The 15625-nt window shown below is 39.2% G+C and overlaps 1 protein-coding gene across 2 annotated transcripts in view; it reads right to left on the bottom strand.

Moving 5' to 3' along the window:
- Positions 1–12744, bottom strand: part of soga1 (suppressor of glucose, autophagy associated 1) — a 45444-nt gene extending 32700 nt beyond the window's left edge. For both annotated transcript variants that reach the window (XM_057319063.1, XM_057319064.1), the window contains exons 1-3: positions 11615–12744; positions 10272–10496; positions 4651–4809 (exon numbers count right to left, since the gene is read on the bottom strand). In XM_057319063.1, the coding sequence (XP_057175046.1) occupies positions 4651–4809; positions 10272–10496; positions 11615–12490 (1260 nt within the window). In that variant the 5' untranslated portion in view covers positions 12491–12744. The remainder of the gene's footprint in view (positions 1–4650; positions 4810–10271; positions 10497–11614) is intronic.
- Positions 12745–15625: the final 2881 nt, after the last annotated feature.

Genomic DNA, 15625 nt, shown 5'->3' with positions numbered 1-15625 from the left:
GTTGTAGACAAATAATGTCCTTTGATTGAATTGTGCACACCGAGATTCAATCAAGTACGAAGTCTAAACATCTTTTGATCAAGAGGAACAACATTCCTGTCAAACAGTCTCAGGTGGGGTCCAAATTTAGCACCCAACAAATGTGAGTGAAAATTGCCTTTGGTATGTAAATAAAAGTTGCTCACCAGTTGGCAACTTAATAAAGAACTGTAACATAAATAACCCAATGCCATGTTTACGTTTATTGAGTTAAACCCGAAAATTAAATAAACCCGAAAATCTGAGGACCACCCAGCATGGCTTGACATAATCACTGCGCATCCACCACCCCAACCCCGACATCTGATCCCGACTGACTGTCGTAAAACGACTGAAAACGTATAAGCATTGACATCCAGGAGCCTTTTAAAAAATCCCTTTCCCCCGACCAACACGTCCCGCTGGGTCTGATGATCAATCAGATATAATAATACTCATATTATACCGATGTGCATATTTAGTTTTCAAAAATCATTTTAGCTGATATTACTTAGAGATTTCAGGGCTGTTTATTAACCAACATACTGTGCCCCAAAGCTTGTTTGTATGAGTTTGTGTGTGTAAACTCAGTTTTGCATGCTTGAGTCTTACATATCTCATGTACATTAACCCATTTCTTGTGTTTCATGCAAACCTTTACTGGAGCATGAAATCACCTCTCGCTCCCTGAGGAAAGAACCCATGTCTGCATGTGGATGTGTGTCACATTAACTGGATCTGTGATGCTGGGATGTTACAGGTGTTTACAGGTTATTAGTTTCCTCAGGCAAGCATCAATATTGTTATCGCTTATATTCTTTTTCTAGGAGATCAGAACAATAGAACAGAATATTTGTGAGACTCTTGGCCTAAGTACCCAGCAGTGCCCTGGCAACCACTCACAACACCAAGGGGCTTTTGCCTTAAAAAGTGTCACATTTTCTTCATAAAAATCTAGTTCTGCACTATATGTGTGTATTCGACCGCATTATTACCTTGTTTTCATTCTCTGTCTTTCTCATCACGTTCCAAATCAGGACAAAACATCTACTTTCACCAAGTGCTTTGATGCTGTACAGAACAGGCAGCACAATAAACAGCAAACACAGCTGACAAGCCTCCTCAGAAACAAGCAGCTATTCTGCCTTCATGTAGCTCTGCCCTACTTTGTGTTATTCAGAGCAATGTAAATATTAGATTCAATGCAAACATGGGGATTGTGATAGTCTGTTTAGTCTGTACATACAGTATATGGCCAAATTCTTAATCGAGTTCTGCAACATTTCTTGGTTTGTACAGTTTTGTTTTTTATGTAATTGACTAAACAAATGTATTGGGGACAGTATAAAATGAAACACTATACACAACATGAAACAACACCAACAAAAAGTGCCATGTATTTACAGCCATGGGGAAAAAATGAAGAGACCATTCCAAAGTTTCATTTAATCAGCATTTAAAGATGCATTGTGGCCATTTTAGTCCAGTGTCTCTTGAATTTCAACAAAATCAAACCTCAGGAGTGACATAAAGTCATAAAGATAAATAAATACTCTAGTAAGTATACAAAGAGTGCTCTTAGCCTCGTACTGTATAAAGTGCAACCATAAATTCTTTGTCCAGCAATGACACAACTCATTTATCTGGAAACAGTGTCTTATAAAAGCTTGCGGGCTGTTTTTACTCACCTGTAACTGTTCTTGTAACCATCAAATATCCCATGAGTCACCTATGACTATTGGTCAGCACTGCATTGCTCTAGTTCTGAGAGAATATGTACTATTATAAAACGGTCAGTTCTGGTCCTTGATTCTGATTGGCTGAGCGGAGTTCTACGCCGTTATAAAATACCCCAACCCACTGCTTCTTGGGGCTTATTGCTTTAGCGTACCAGTTTAATACAAACATGCATTCCTGAAATGTTCAGGGTCTTCCCAGAATATCTAAATAATATTCTGGAATCCTCAAAACTTTCAGTTTCTTTTTTTGTTGCACATTGAGCGAGGGCTTTAAAGTTTAAATAGCATGACTCTGCTGGCTGTGACTGTGCTATGACTGGTGAGTGTTTGTTTCCATCTGAGATGAGAGTGAGTTAATGAACACAGCCCCATTGACCCTGAACTTCCTTCCTTTCTCAGGGTTTCCCCCTCAGAGCAAAACAAAGATACAGGCTTCCTGAAAAATATAAATAAAGATCCAGTCAGTCTCATAGGACCGCTTCCCTTTAACAGTCAAGAAGCTTCAAAGACTGAAGTGCTTTAAGTCAGCAAACAAGCAGTAGGACGACTCCAAGAATTCATGATATACATATCAAGCTGTTTTACTTAGAGCACTAAATCATACCCGCAAAGCTGTGTATGTCTCAGATGACAAGAAAATGTAAAAAAGGAAGGCAAAAGATAGAAAAGAGCCAGTTTTCAAACACCTGATTCTTATAAGGCAGCCCCTCCACAGTGAGACCACCATCAGAAGCTCATAAACACACAAACACACGTGCACCTAATCACCCGTGAGACTTTACAGCCGCTGTAGTACAGATCGATACAGATCGTGTGTTAAATGAAGAACAGACAGAGGCAGAAAGAAAATACAAGTGGACAGAGAATCAAAGGCTTGTGGGAAAGGAAAATAAACCGTTTTGGAGTTTGGGTTAATGGTAGGCCGAAAGAAGTCAAGCTTTTATTCTGAGCATTTATTTTTGTGCAAGAAGGGAATATACATAGTCGACGTTAAATTTGACGTAATTATTTAATACTTTACTTATTTTTTCTTAATCTGATATATTTTCTATATTCATTTTTTTTAATAAAGAGCATGCACATATGCGTGATAAGACCAGGAAAGTATATTAAGAGAGTTACTCGAGTCAACATTGATTTGACATTGACTTCATCATTTTTCTTCATTGTATTCCTGATATGTGTGTGTCTCAGTATTAATCTAACCATCATCTATCATGTTTCGTAATATATCAATGTTCTCTGCTAAACAACCAATCTTAACATCATCCACTCTTTCTCTTCTTCTGTTGCATGTCTTTACAAGACTGTCTGTGATGATTCATCCCTTTTCTTCTTTAAGTAATCGTTTGTGTGGCTTTTCATAACTTTAGTACAGTATGAACAGTGTAGGGTTTGTTTTTCTTAAAAGCATCCTGTGGGTGTGTATTATCTGAAAGGTGACAAATTCTGACTCAAGAGTACAGACATACATTTGTGTTGTATTTCATTTGTAATTATCTTACCCATACAGTGTGTGCATTTACTAAACGTTATTTGTTTTATTTAGCTTAATTTGTATTTTTAGTGAACTGCAGTCTGTGAACTGGCACCATGAGTACAGAAGTACGCATAAAATTCAAGGGTCAACAACACAGTGCCACAAATCCTGCCCTTGGCTTTCAGCCAATAAGATCGCAGAACAGACCTGTGAGCCAACCCATAGCGCTGCAGCCCAGCAAATCAGAGAAAGGGCATCAACAATCACAGCAGTACGAAACAGCCCGTAAAATCATTCTGAAAGAAACAAGTGTTGCCACTTCTGACCGTTGATATATTCAATAATGCATTCATCGTCACTTTCTATAACACAACAGGCATTGCTAATAGACCACAGACCAACCATTGAGCCAATGCAGACATTCCAGCCAACAATATATTACTCAAAAAACAAAGAAACATCTATTAGCAAGAGAAAAAGAAAGTTTGCATGCCAAAATACAGGAATTAACAAAACACAGAGCCTGCTTTATGTTCCTCCTTGTTAAACTGTCACGAGAGGAAAATCGAATGCTAAATTGGAGTGCTTATCTTTTAGCCCCCAAGCTGACATTTACACAGAGAAAGTCAACAGATCAGGACTCTGGGCTGCACTGGGCTATATTTTAAACTACAAAATGTATTTTATTACAAAACTACACAACATTAACATTCTGCCTCAAGCCAAATCAAGTCAAATATAAACAATTTCCTTTAGAACGATCCCCAGAAACTCCTAATCAAGAGTCGATGAATATTAAAGCAAACAAAGCAAAGTAAAAGTCCCCTTCATTTTCAATTCTAGACAAACTTGATATAAAACTTAAAGAATCATTTCTATTGTTTCAATTGAACTTATACTTCCAACAGTTTCCAATCAAAATGGCAGATATTTGTGGTCGCACTTTTCACCTGACTTCAATTCTATATTAATTCATAAACAGAATAGGTACGGTTTTAGGGAGCCACCTAGCAACCACTCAGAACAGCTTAGCAACTGCGTCATGATGTTGAGTTTGGTGAGTACTTTCCATGCAAGAAAATTGACAAATCTGGTTAAAACTGCAATCCTTTGCTAGCAAAAATTTGCTATTGAGCAATTACATAAAAGCTGTGGGGACAACTTTGCAAATTACGTCAATTTGACACCATTTGACCCATTTACAATTTAAACATAGATGGCGATGTAGAGGCCAGTGTTACAGTTTGGAGCTTTGAAATAATTACTTATTAGAGAGAAATCATTGCAATTCACAACCAGCTTGCTACTTATTGCTTCATTACCCACAAATCAAATGAGCATTTCATCATGTCTGGAAAAGCTCCAGTTTGTTTTAAAACCCACTGAGTACAGTATATAACCTGTCACCCTCACCTCTCTGGTCTTCTCCATCTCGGCCTGCAGGACCTGCTTGGCCACCTCCAGATCCTGTAGCTTCACCCTCAGCTCCTCATTCTCCTGCTCCAGACGAGATCTTTTCTTCTCCACAGCGTCAAGCTCATTGTGCAGGCGGATGGACACGTCCTTTGCCACCTAAACACAAAATGATCAATGGTGGAGTTGAGCGATGTGTTTTCACCAGTTCTTGTGTTGAGGTACTTATCAACAATACAACAATTTTATCCAAAATCCAAAATGCATTTGGACACCACAGCACCATTATTCATCAGGGACAATGTTTCTTTAGGAGACCCATGAAGGATGGACGTAGGTTTGTGTGAAAGGAATCCAGACGAGAGAGCAACAGTCAGTGAAAGGGGTAAATGGGGTCTGTGAGGGGGTAGATGAAGGAAAACAGTCCCCGTTTGTAAGTTGCCCTATATGTGTGAGTGGGTTTTTCCTCTCTTTCTGGGTCTGAACCAAAGCCAGAGTGCAGCTGGGTTTCCACAATGCCTCTCTGTACCAACGGCACGCTCTAATTCATATCAGAACCTCCTTCTCTCATTCTTTCCCTTTCTTTCCCTCAGACTGCCTCTCGGGTTTGTTCCATCACTGTTTCCTATCACGCTTCTGTTTGTGAGGAGCTGTAAACATCTCTGTTGTGCACGGATTCCCCTGTTTCTATCAGTCTATACATTATTCTTTTTGTTGATCTATCTGTCTTTCCGCATAACTATCTTTCTACATATGTATGTATCTTTAAAGTTGTATTGTTTGTAAACAGCAACTTAAATCAAAAAGCAATAAATGTACTTTTGTGGAAAAACTACATTTAAGTAAACAGTATAAAACACAAAATAATCAGCAAAACAAATAAATGAATAAGTAATGCCATTGCCTGAGGTGTGTCTTCTTTTTTCACTTTAATTGCTGTATTGCTTTTCTTTGTGCTACAAGATTTCAAAGTGCATGTAAACACATTCAAAGGGATAGCCCATAATAACAGTTCTGTTCTGTCATAAATATTTATTGAGCCAATTAAAACCACACATGACTCTTTCGTTGGTGGAATATTGGTGGATATATTTTAAGAAATGTCTCTGTGGTTTTGTGTCTATTCAGTGCAAGTCAAAGGGGTCCAATGCTGTTTAGTTATAGATTATAGATTAGTACATTTTCCCTTAAAGGGATAGTTGACCCAAAAATAAAATAAAAATGATGTCATCATTTACTCGCCCTCTTGTCATTTCAGAACACAAAAGAAGATATTCTGAAGAATGTTCCTAACCGAACAATGGTGGTACCCATTTACTTCTACAGTATGGACACAAAACCAATGCAAGTGAATGGGTACCGCCGTTGTTCAATTACCAACATTCTTCAAATCATCTTCTTTTTGCAAAAGAAAGAAAGTCATAAACGTTTGAAATGACAAGAGGGCGAGTAAATGATGACATCATTTTTATTTTTGAACTATCCCTTTAAGTGTTTATCTACAAGACAGACAGCAAAGACAACTAAAGCAATGGGATCGTTAAAAATACACTTTGCACATAAATAAAGGCTGAATATTTTATATGGTAATTGGGCATCAGTACAACATCTTTAATCATCAGATGCATTTTATTTTATGATCAGATTTTATTTCAATTATCAGCTTTAAAAGTGTCTGTTGGTCTCATTTGCATTCACTCCACCCCCCATCTGAACGTCTCACACCTGCTTTGTCTGCGATGTCACAGATTGTTGTTTAACATGCAAAACGTCTAGATTTAATGGTAAAGTGGCTGATCTAAGACTGTGTTTGCGAGAATGTGTGTATGTGTGTTTATAGACGTTACAGTCCAATCCTTTGCTTGCTTGCTTACACACTCACTCACCAGAGCCTGATGTGTGTCAAGTCGCCATTGGCCCGATCGGCCCAATCTGACCAAACACCAAAATTGTGTATTTAGCCATCAAAGACTATCTGCATGTGGCCGTGACCGTTTGTCAGCAGTGCTTGGTCAAATATGTAAATGGCTCTGTGGAATTTGTTTGTCGTTGGGTATGCGTGTGTGCGTGTGGGAACTTCCCTTTGTTCCTGCTTTTAAGGATCGCTCCGCCTCTCTGTTGGGTAAACGGTCACATTAAACGGCTTCCCTTCAGATGGTATCTGATTGCATCTGTAGGACGGCTGGCCGGGCTCTATGAACTCAACTTTACCCTGCCTACAAAAAAACAAGCTGCCCTTCAGTTAACCTCCACACACAACGCATGCAGCTCAGATCATATGAAGACAGTTCAAGGACACCAAATGCTTTTGTGTCGAAAGAAACCCATTAACACAGTTTTTCCTGCCTGACACATCATTGGATCTGCCTGTCTATCTCTGCTTCCGTCCATATGTCCCTTGTGTGCTCTAATTACTGTAAGTCAACAAGAAATAACATAAACTGAATTCTGGTATAAGAGTAAACAGGATATCATGAGTACATGTAATGTCAAAAAGCATTAGGAATTAAAGGGATAGTTCACTAAAAAGAAAAATACTCTGTCATCCGTTTTCTGTGAAACACAAAAGAAGATATTTTGAGAAATGTCTGTTATTTGTCCATACAATGGAATTCATTGGGGGTTATTTGGTTACCAACAATTTTCAATATCTTCTTTTGTGTTCATACAGGTTTGGAAAGAGGGAGTAAATTTTGAGGTAAACCATTATTTTAATTGGATCATTAAATCATGAAGTGTGGTTTTGTTGTAACTCATAGCTGTCTGTTTGAGTTGGCTTTGACGTGTGAAAGTAACACACGGGTGATTATGCATGTGCACTCCTCGCTTGGATAATAATGAAGGGAGAAGCTGAGGAGAGAGAGAGTTCTAGGAGTCAGTTACTGGATTCCCCCGAGTGGTTAGACAGGGGGAATGGTGCCAGAAGCAAGAGGAGGAAATGTTTATTAATGTCTTTTTATCTTTCTCTCTTTTCTTATCTTCAGGATGCTGCTGCCATGCTGATATCTGAATAGGCGAAGGCCAGAATGACCAAAGAGTTTTCGTCCTCCTTTATCAACACCTGTAAAGCTCACTCTCTCTTTATTGACCCTCATTACGCCCAGAGGACAAATGTATTGCTCCGAGTGGGTTTTTTCATAGTTCAGGAGACTTAATTGAAATGTCTGACTTGTGATCGCAAATTGTCTTTTTCTACTAATATATCTGTTTCTCGGTTGTTGCTTTGAAACTGCGCATGGCCACCGAACCTCAGATGGCAAACAGAGGGAGAGGAAACGGTGCTGATGAAGCCACAGCATTTGATGAGAAGATGTGGAGCTCTTTCCCATCCTTCCTCTGACAGATCTTGGAGATATAGCTCTCATTGGTTGAGAAATGAGGTCAGTGCTTTAGAGAGCAGGAAATGGTGCAGAGATCTCACAAACATTCAGATCTTTCATCAACCCTTTAACCCCCCCCCCACCCCCTCATGACCATGACATCATCCCCTCCCTTTAGGTCCCAAGAGACTCGACCAAATTGAGAAGACGAACATGGGAAGCTCTTATATGAGAGAATATGAGTCAAAGGGAAACTAATGTTTATCTTACACAACCACTTGGTCAGTGACATCTGAATGATGTTTATTCGTTTGTAAAGTACCGACAAGCGATAAGTCATATGCACAAACATCTGGGCTCCAGAGTATCACAAAAATACAAAATTTGTATACTTTTAAGTTTACTTTGTTAAGTATGCTTAAGTCAATTTCAATTATATTTCTAAATATACTTCATGAAGTAAGTATACAGCATTAACATCAATGTGCTAGTAATATACTTGTAAGTGTACTATTTCAATACTACTTGGCACTAAACTGGCCCACTTTGACTTCACAAAAGTATACTTTAGGTATGTATAAAAGTAGTAAACTAGTAGTTTAGTATTTTTACTGCAAGTATACTAGTACGTTTTCTTTAAGTAACATGACATCATACTACGATGAATACATAAGTACACTATTATGAGTATAGACTATAGAGTATCTCGACTAAGTACACGTATAGGCTAAATATACTTACTAACCATTTTGTCCGTATAAATTAAGTATACTTCAGTATCATCTTAAGTATATTTATGAGAAATACATACTGTACAGAGTAGACTGAAAGTTTACTTTCATATTTTTTCGTTTGAAAGAATTATACTAATAGCACACTTGGATAAACGTCTTTTTCGTAACGGTTATACAGCTAGTGATAGACTAATAGTAATCAAATCTTTTAACTTCCTCAAATCATTGTTTCATTTTTAAATTGGTAAGTAGCCAGAATAAGCAAAACAATATACAGGCCTAACATACTATATGCACTGTTATTGTGTAGGTCATCATTCTCTATACCTGCTAATGTAAACCCATACTGGTCAACCACTGACATCAAATAAACATTTTAGCATGTGTTACACAACCATTCAAAGTGTGACTGTGGTTTAAATTACTCTTGTATGTATGGAGTATATCTGTAACAGTGTAAGTGGCTATTCACACAGGACACATTGTGTTCTGATGGGCTGTATTTCATTGTCGGTCTATATAAACATCCTAGTTAGCAAAGACAATGGAGTTAATGTTGACTCAATGTTGAGAATAACCAATTTAAGGTTGATTCAACATTACATCATTTATCTTTGCTATACTGTATATGTGTGAGATGGAAATCTCTGACAACTGCGACACATGTAGCTATTTTGTTGAACTTTGAAACGCTTCTTGTAAGCAGACACCAAGTAAACACGCCTGAGTTAGCACTCATTTCTGTGCAATGTTTTGTTGCTATGTTAAGCCGAATGTAAAGAAACAATGCCCTTCCGCCTCAAGGCATAGCACGCTTTCCACCGCAGCAGCAATGGAGTATTTAAACCAGCTGAATTAAGCCGGACCAGAGTAATTTGACCTGACTGCGCCGGTAGCACGAGGAGACAATTGAGCCAGTGTTAGGAGACTCCTGTTAGCAGTTAAAGAATTCAACAGAGGCTGAGATGTTTTCCTGCAGACGCCATCCCCCTGTTTCTCGCCTTGTCCACAGTCTCTGATCCTCACCAGCTGCGTTCTGGCTCGTGAAACGTAAGTAACCAACACAGAGTCAATCACAGTAGCACGAAGAGCCGCAACGTTTTCTTTGGCAGAGGAAAGCGTTCTTTCACCTCTCCCTTATCTGTTACTGTATACAAATCAGCTTTGTAAGAGAGCAACATAGAGGGAATGACATCATGGTTATTTCTCTTCTCACTGACAGCCCCGAGAAAGAAGTACTGTGTCCTCAGCCATGTGAGACCGTCTGCGTGTCACCACTTTAAAAGCATGACATGCAGACCCAAGCATGATGTGACCCAAACATGCATTTCCTCTTTTACAAGAAGCGTTTATGAGAAACCAAAGGATAGCCTCAACCTGAAGAACCATTAATGAAGGATAAGATTCACATTTATGACACACACTGTTATCCTAAATAACTTGCAGTGCATTCCTGGATTACAATTTGGCATTTTTGGTGCCGTGCACTAACTTTTAAAATATTGTAAATGCTTAAGAATGGATTATCCATAAAAATGGATTACTCGACATTCGTTTTTTTCCTCACCTTCACGTCTTGCTCCAGTGTGCGGATGAGCTCCCCGTCCACCTGTCCGGTCTGAGCCACGCGGATGCTGCGTCTCTCTGCCTTTTTGAGGCGGTACTGCAGGATTCGACAGTTCTTGTTGGCCTGATCCAGCTGTTGTCGGAGCTCCTGGAGCTGATAAACATCCTCCTCCATATACATGTCCCTCATCTCCAGCATCTCAGAGCGGAGCTCCTCCATTTCATCCTGTCACACACAAATACCACATAACAACAATGTTAACCCAGAATAAATTGCCAATGCATACATTTTATAGCTGGCACCACTTTGTAGCCGAGCTCATAACCCTGGGTTAAAAGCAGTGCTAACCTTCTTTCAAAATGTCGAGTGCGTTTTTTGACCTCGGGTTTAATAGAAGATTAACCCAGGGTTAAGCACTGAGTATATGGTAAAACACCACATACAGTATATCTTGAATATTCGAGATGGCACCAATATCTGTCATTCTGCTGCATTGTGTTTTTTTGTTAGGATCTTTATATCTCAACATTTACATAACAGAGCACTGTTTACAATGCTATTTTACTCTAAACCCTACAAATCCTGGCTGTTATAGCAATCCACTTACAACCCGCATTAACTATTTGGCTCAAATGCGTTTTGGGTTTGATGCTGAGGTGGGCCACCGCGTGCTGTCACACATTTCTGGTGAATATAGGTCAACTACTGCAGCGCGCGTCACGTGCTCGGCGAGCGGATAAACAATGGAGTGAAAAGTGGGCGCGGGCTCGCCGGACCACTGCAGCATCTGTACAAAAAGCAGCATTATTTAAACTAAGAAATCGCGATAATAAGCGTGCATGCTTTCATCGCCTTCCTATTAAGGGAGGAAAAAGGATACCATTTTAGTCATGACCGTGTGATCGTTTATAAAAACTGAGATTACAAAAGAATCACTGTTTGTCTCAAACACGATTAAATCATCCTTGCGAAGAAATAAGTCATGCTATATTAATAATAATGCACGAATGAACCCAGTGGCCCACTATTTGTAGCGGAAGAAGAAATAAAATAATAATGGAAGGTCTCAGGACAATGACATAGTTGTTGGTCGCAAAATGGGCGTTTAAACGTCTACCTGTCATTTGTTGTAAATAATGTATTACTGCATTGTCAGCAATGCTACTATTGCAAACAGTGTTAAGTCTCGTCTGGAGGAGATGTAATCTATAAATAAATCTATTTGAGTTTAAAACTTCAGCCGAACTGCTTAAGTGTTTTCAGCAGTCGTATAAACAAACACAATGCAGTATTAGACTAACTGTAGTAAAATACTGTTTGCGGTGAATAAATAGCCATATTACCTTTAAATACTCATTCTCCGACCTGAGTTCTTCAATTTCCCTGACTAGTTCCTCGTGCACACCATCCATTAACTCTTCGGTCAGGTCTGAAAACGCAAAGGATGTGCTGGCAGGCATCCTACTGTCGAACGAGGTGAGGGAGCGCTCGTCGCCGGGAGAGGCGCTCCCCTCACCGGTTTCGATTCTCAACGAGAGCCGGTCCTTTTCCACGCTGGTCTTAGCTCGTTCACTCCTATCGGATAGTCCATGTTCCGCTCCCGCTTTGTCTCCGTCGATCCCTCCACGGCTGCTGGTCTCGGTGTCGCTGCTCAGCACCTCCGTGGATACTTTATTTTCCTCAGAAGCGCAGTCCGAAATCTCCGAGCTGCTGTCTGTGGGTGAGAGTTTTCCTGGAGCGCAGCCGGAGTCTTTACTCAAATCATCCGATCCGATACTGGAGTCTGAAACTTTTCTGCGACCGCTTTTATTAGACTTTGCGGTGCTTTTCTGTGCGCCAGACACCACTAACGCGGGTTTCCCGGCCGGTTTACTCTTCTCGGCTTTCGTGTCTTTCCCGGTAACCGGGCTGCGCCTGGACACGCGGCCGCCTAAATAAATAGCCCCCGGTTTGACGCTCAACGTCGGTGTGCCGATACCTCCGCGGATTTTTGTGAGGGACCATCCCGCCACATCTTTGGGTCTCGCAGGAGAAGGTGCCCGGTGTGTTTTCTTTTTCTCGGTTGCAACTTGTAACGGTTGCACGGGCGGCTGCAGCTCCGGCGGGTTTAACGGCGGAGGTTGCGCTTGTGCGCCGCTTTCCATCTTCTGCTTTTGCCTCTTCTCTTTCGGCGAGACAAAATGCGTCGGGGAACCGCTGTCAACCTTTGTCTTGGTCATTCATTCCGTTTACGAGCCACGAATGAAGCAGAAATGTTATCTCCTCTTTCTGAACGCTGAAGTTGAACTGGTAAAAGCTACACAACAGAGCTTACCTACAGTGAAACCATTTAAATCAGCTAAATCCCAGAGAAAAATATAGTAGGTTACTGCCTGGATTGCGATGTTTATATTGTGTTTTCTTCCCAACGATCGCAAGATATTCCCTCGTACGTGTCCTCAGTTTTGAATTGCAGATGCTCCTCTCTCTCTTTCTCGTCTGCTGAATGTGTTGAGAGACTGGAGAGAGAGAGAGAGAGAGAGAGAGAGAGAGTTGAGTTCTTTCTCTCCGCCCAGCTAGCGGCTCGAGCACAAAGCATCGAACGGCGGAGCACTACTGCCACCAAGATACAGTGATTAGAGATGAATTATCTGCTTATCATAAAAAATCTTTAAAACGACCTTTTAAGAGGTACAGTCCACAGAATAAAAGAGGATGCGAACAGTAAAGAGTAGTAAATGAAAAAAGTTTCTCCATTTAGATATTATAATATATTTAATATAGGCTACTCAATGTAATGTCCAGAGAATTTACTTTGATTGCTATAAACGTAACCTGAGACATTTTATAAATAAGTAATAGCACTGCATAAGATAAAAATGTGTTTAAAAGAGCTGTTTTGCTGGGGGAAAATATCAAAAGGACGTTTTACCCTGGGTGGTCCTTAGCCCCATTGTAAACTCTTTAAGCTGACCCTTTGCAAGACCCCCTAACTTCCCTCTTCTAAGTTTATTTAACTTTGATATATTGGTTCATCTCAGTTGTTTTAGGTTTATTTGTATGTTTCTTTCTTTAATTTTTTTAACTTATTTATTCTTATTATTTCAGTGTGAATGTCACAACAGATAAGGAACAAGAAATGTAAAACATTCAAATAAATGTACAAAGAGTACATTTATAGTTCATAAAGCAACAGGTGTTTTTTTTAACGAACTATAAATAACTTTATGGTTTATAAAGTTATAGTGCTTGTTGAGAGTTCCCAGAATGCACAGACCTGCAATCTAGATAAATGATACTTTGAAGATAAACTGAGTTTTGATGTGTTTCACATTGTTTTTGTAACTGAATCATTCCTATAGGCTACTTTGAAAGGTAACAGAATGCACCTTGACTCAAAACCTTAAGTTACTAGATGACAGCACCTGTGTTAATGTCAATGTGACAATGATCCGCTGTCTCGTCTATTTGTTTCTTTCCTTCTGTTGAAGCTTTTGTACTGTTGGTTTTTTAAAAAGCTTGTCTATTTGCAGCATTGGAGTGGGAGGTGGTGATGGATGCACATAGGTCAGTCTTTATTAGTTTGTAATGATTGCTTTATTCAGTGGCCAGACTATTGGCTGAACGCATGGGAGTCTTATTAAGGGGCCCTAAAGAGACTCCTGCCCAGATGCTCTTTTTCTAGATTCACATGTGCTCAGAGTTAATGGGTTTCCCCAAAAAATCACTGTGATGGTGACAGGACAGGATATGGTGAAGGCCCTGTTGACATCTTGCCAAGGTTTCTTTATTCCATATGTAACTCCTTAGGTAAAACATGTTTTGGTCACAAACTTCTAAACACTTTTATTATTCACTTAGTTCTTTATTGATTGATACCATATACTGTAAAACATACAAGTTCGCCTTTGTATTTTTTCTGATTATGTGTGTTTTTCTTTACAAGGTTGTGTATGACAGTTTAACAGCATTGTAATATGATTGCCACAATTTGCTTTATCTATTTGCCTTCTTTATTGATGTAGTTTCGTCTTGGTTCCTTTACTATGGTTATAACAAAAGTGATAAGTGCACAAACGTTTAGGGATTTTGTTACTGTTATGACTGTAAGCAGACCCCCTGCCACACCAGACTGAAGAATTTAAAACCCACGGGAGACCCAGACAATGTCCCCGTCGCTCCAGGATATCACATGTTCTATTTCATGGTGGGCTTAATTAATGTAATACAGTATTTTAGTCTCATGTCCCATTTACTTGGCCTAAATAACTGTGAAAATTATACTAACAATAGGATTCCTCAGTTATTGTTTTGTCTCTGTGGAAGGAGAAAGAATGTGAAGTCTGGGACCCTGCGGTCCTCTGGTCTCCGGTGAGTGGTTGTGGTGGCGACAATGCCAAAAGTCATTTTATTGGTCATTCATTTTTATTGGTCTTGTCTGATTAGAAATATATGTCTTGCACATGCATGTTCTAGTTTCAAAGAGGATCTGACTTCAGAACCCTTTAATACATATTTACAATTATACTGTATGTATTGATATATTAGCATAAGCTATATATTACTGTAAGTAATTCTTACTAAATGCTGGGTAATTATGGAATAAACAGCCACCACCCATTTAGTCTTGTGTTCTGCATCCATAATCTATGTACCTAAAACTTTGAAATTTGTAGAACGAATGTGTGATACCAGTTTCTGTGTTCCAGGGATAAAGGACTTCTGATCATTCATTCATTCATTGTAGGTATGTAAAACTGTGTAAAATGTTCGCATAGACATTAGTGTTGACTTTGGGGATTTTCTGTGTGCATAGAGAAATTACACCTCAGTAACACATGAAAACAAATGATTTTACAATCATTCTGTACGTTTATTTAGCCACTGGTGCCACCTAACGGTTTAGTTAAGCAAGCACGGCGTCAAAAACGACAATGCATTTGGGATGTAAAGGTGATCATCTTTGCCTCTTACCATGTTAAAAACATCTAGTTTACACAAAATGAAAATGGTCCAAAAATCCTTGTTACTGCAAGCACATACATACTAACATACATTATATTTGAATGCAATTTAAGTTCCAAATACAGATTTTACTTTTTAACGTAATTACAATGTTTGTTTTATTAGATAAAAAAATTGGAATTACTTTGCTTAATAATAATTTTATATGCACCGGTGAAAATATAATTATGCTGTGTCAGAATAAACATGTTTGTAAGCACCCATGTTTTTATGCCCAACCAACAGAGGGCCTCATTGATATACAGTCAAAATAATAACCTAAAATCCCTGTTTGCAGCAGTGTGTCACTTCCATATTCCGAAAAAAGCCTGGTTTTAAGTGGTTTAGCTGGTAAAGCTGGCTGGTTTTAG

This window comes from Triplophysa rosa, linkage group LG21 (assembly GCF_024868665.1).
Source record: "Triplophysa rosa linkage group LG21, Trosa_1v2, whole genome shotgun sequence".
Classification (NCBI taxonomy): Eukaryota; Metazoa; Chordata; class Actinopteri; order Cypriniformes; family Nemacheilidae; genus Triplophysa; species Triplophysa rosa.
The sequence above is the reverse complement of the archived record's forward strand: the minus strand, read 5'-3'. Positions and strand labels throughout refer to the sequence as shown.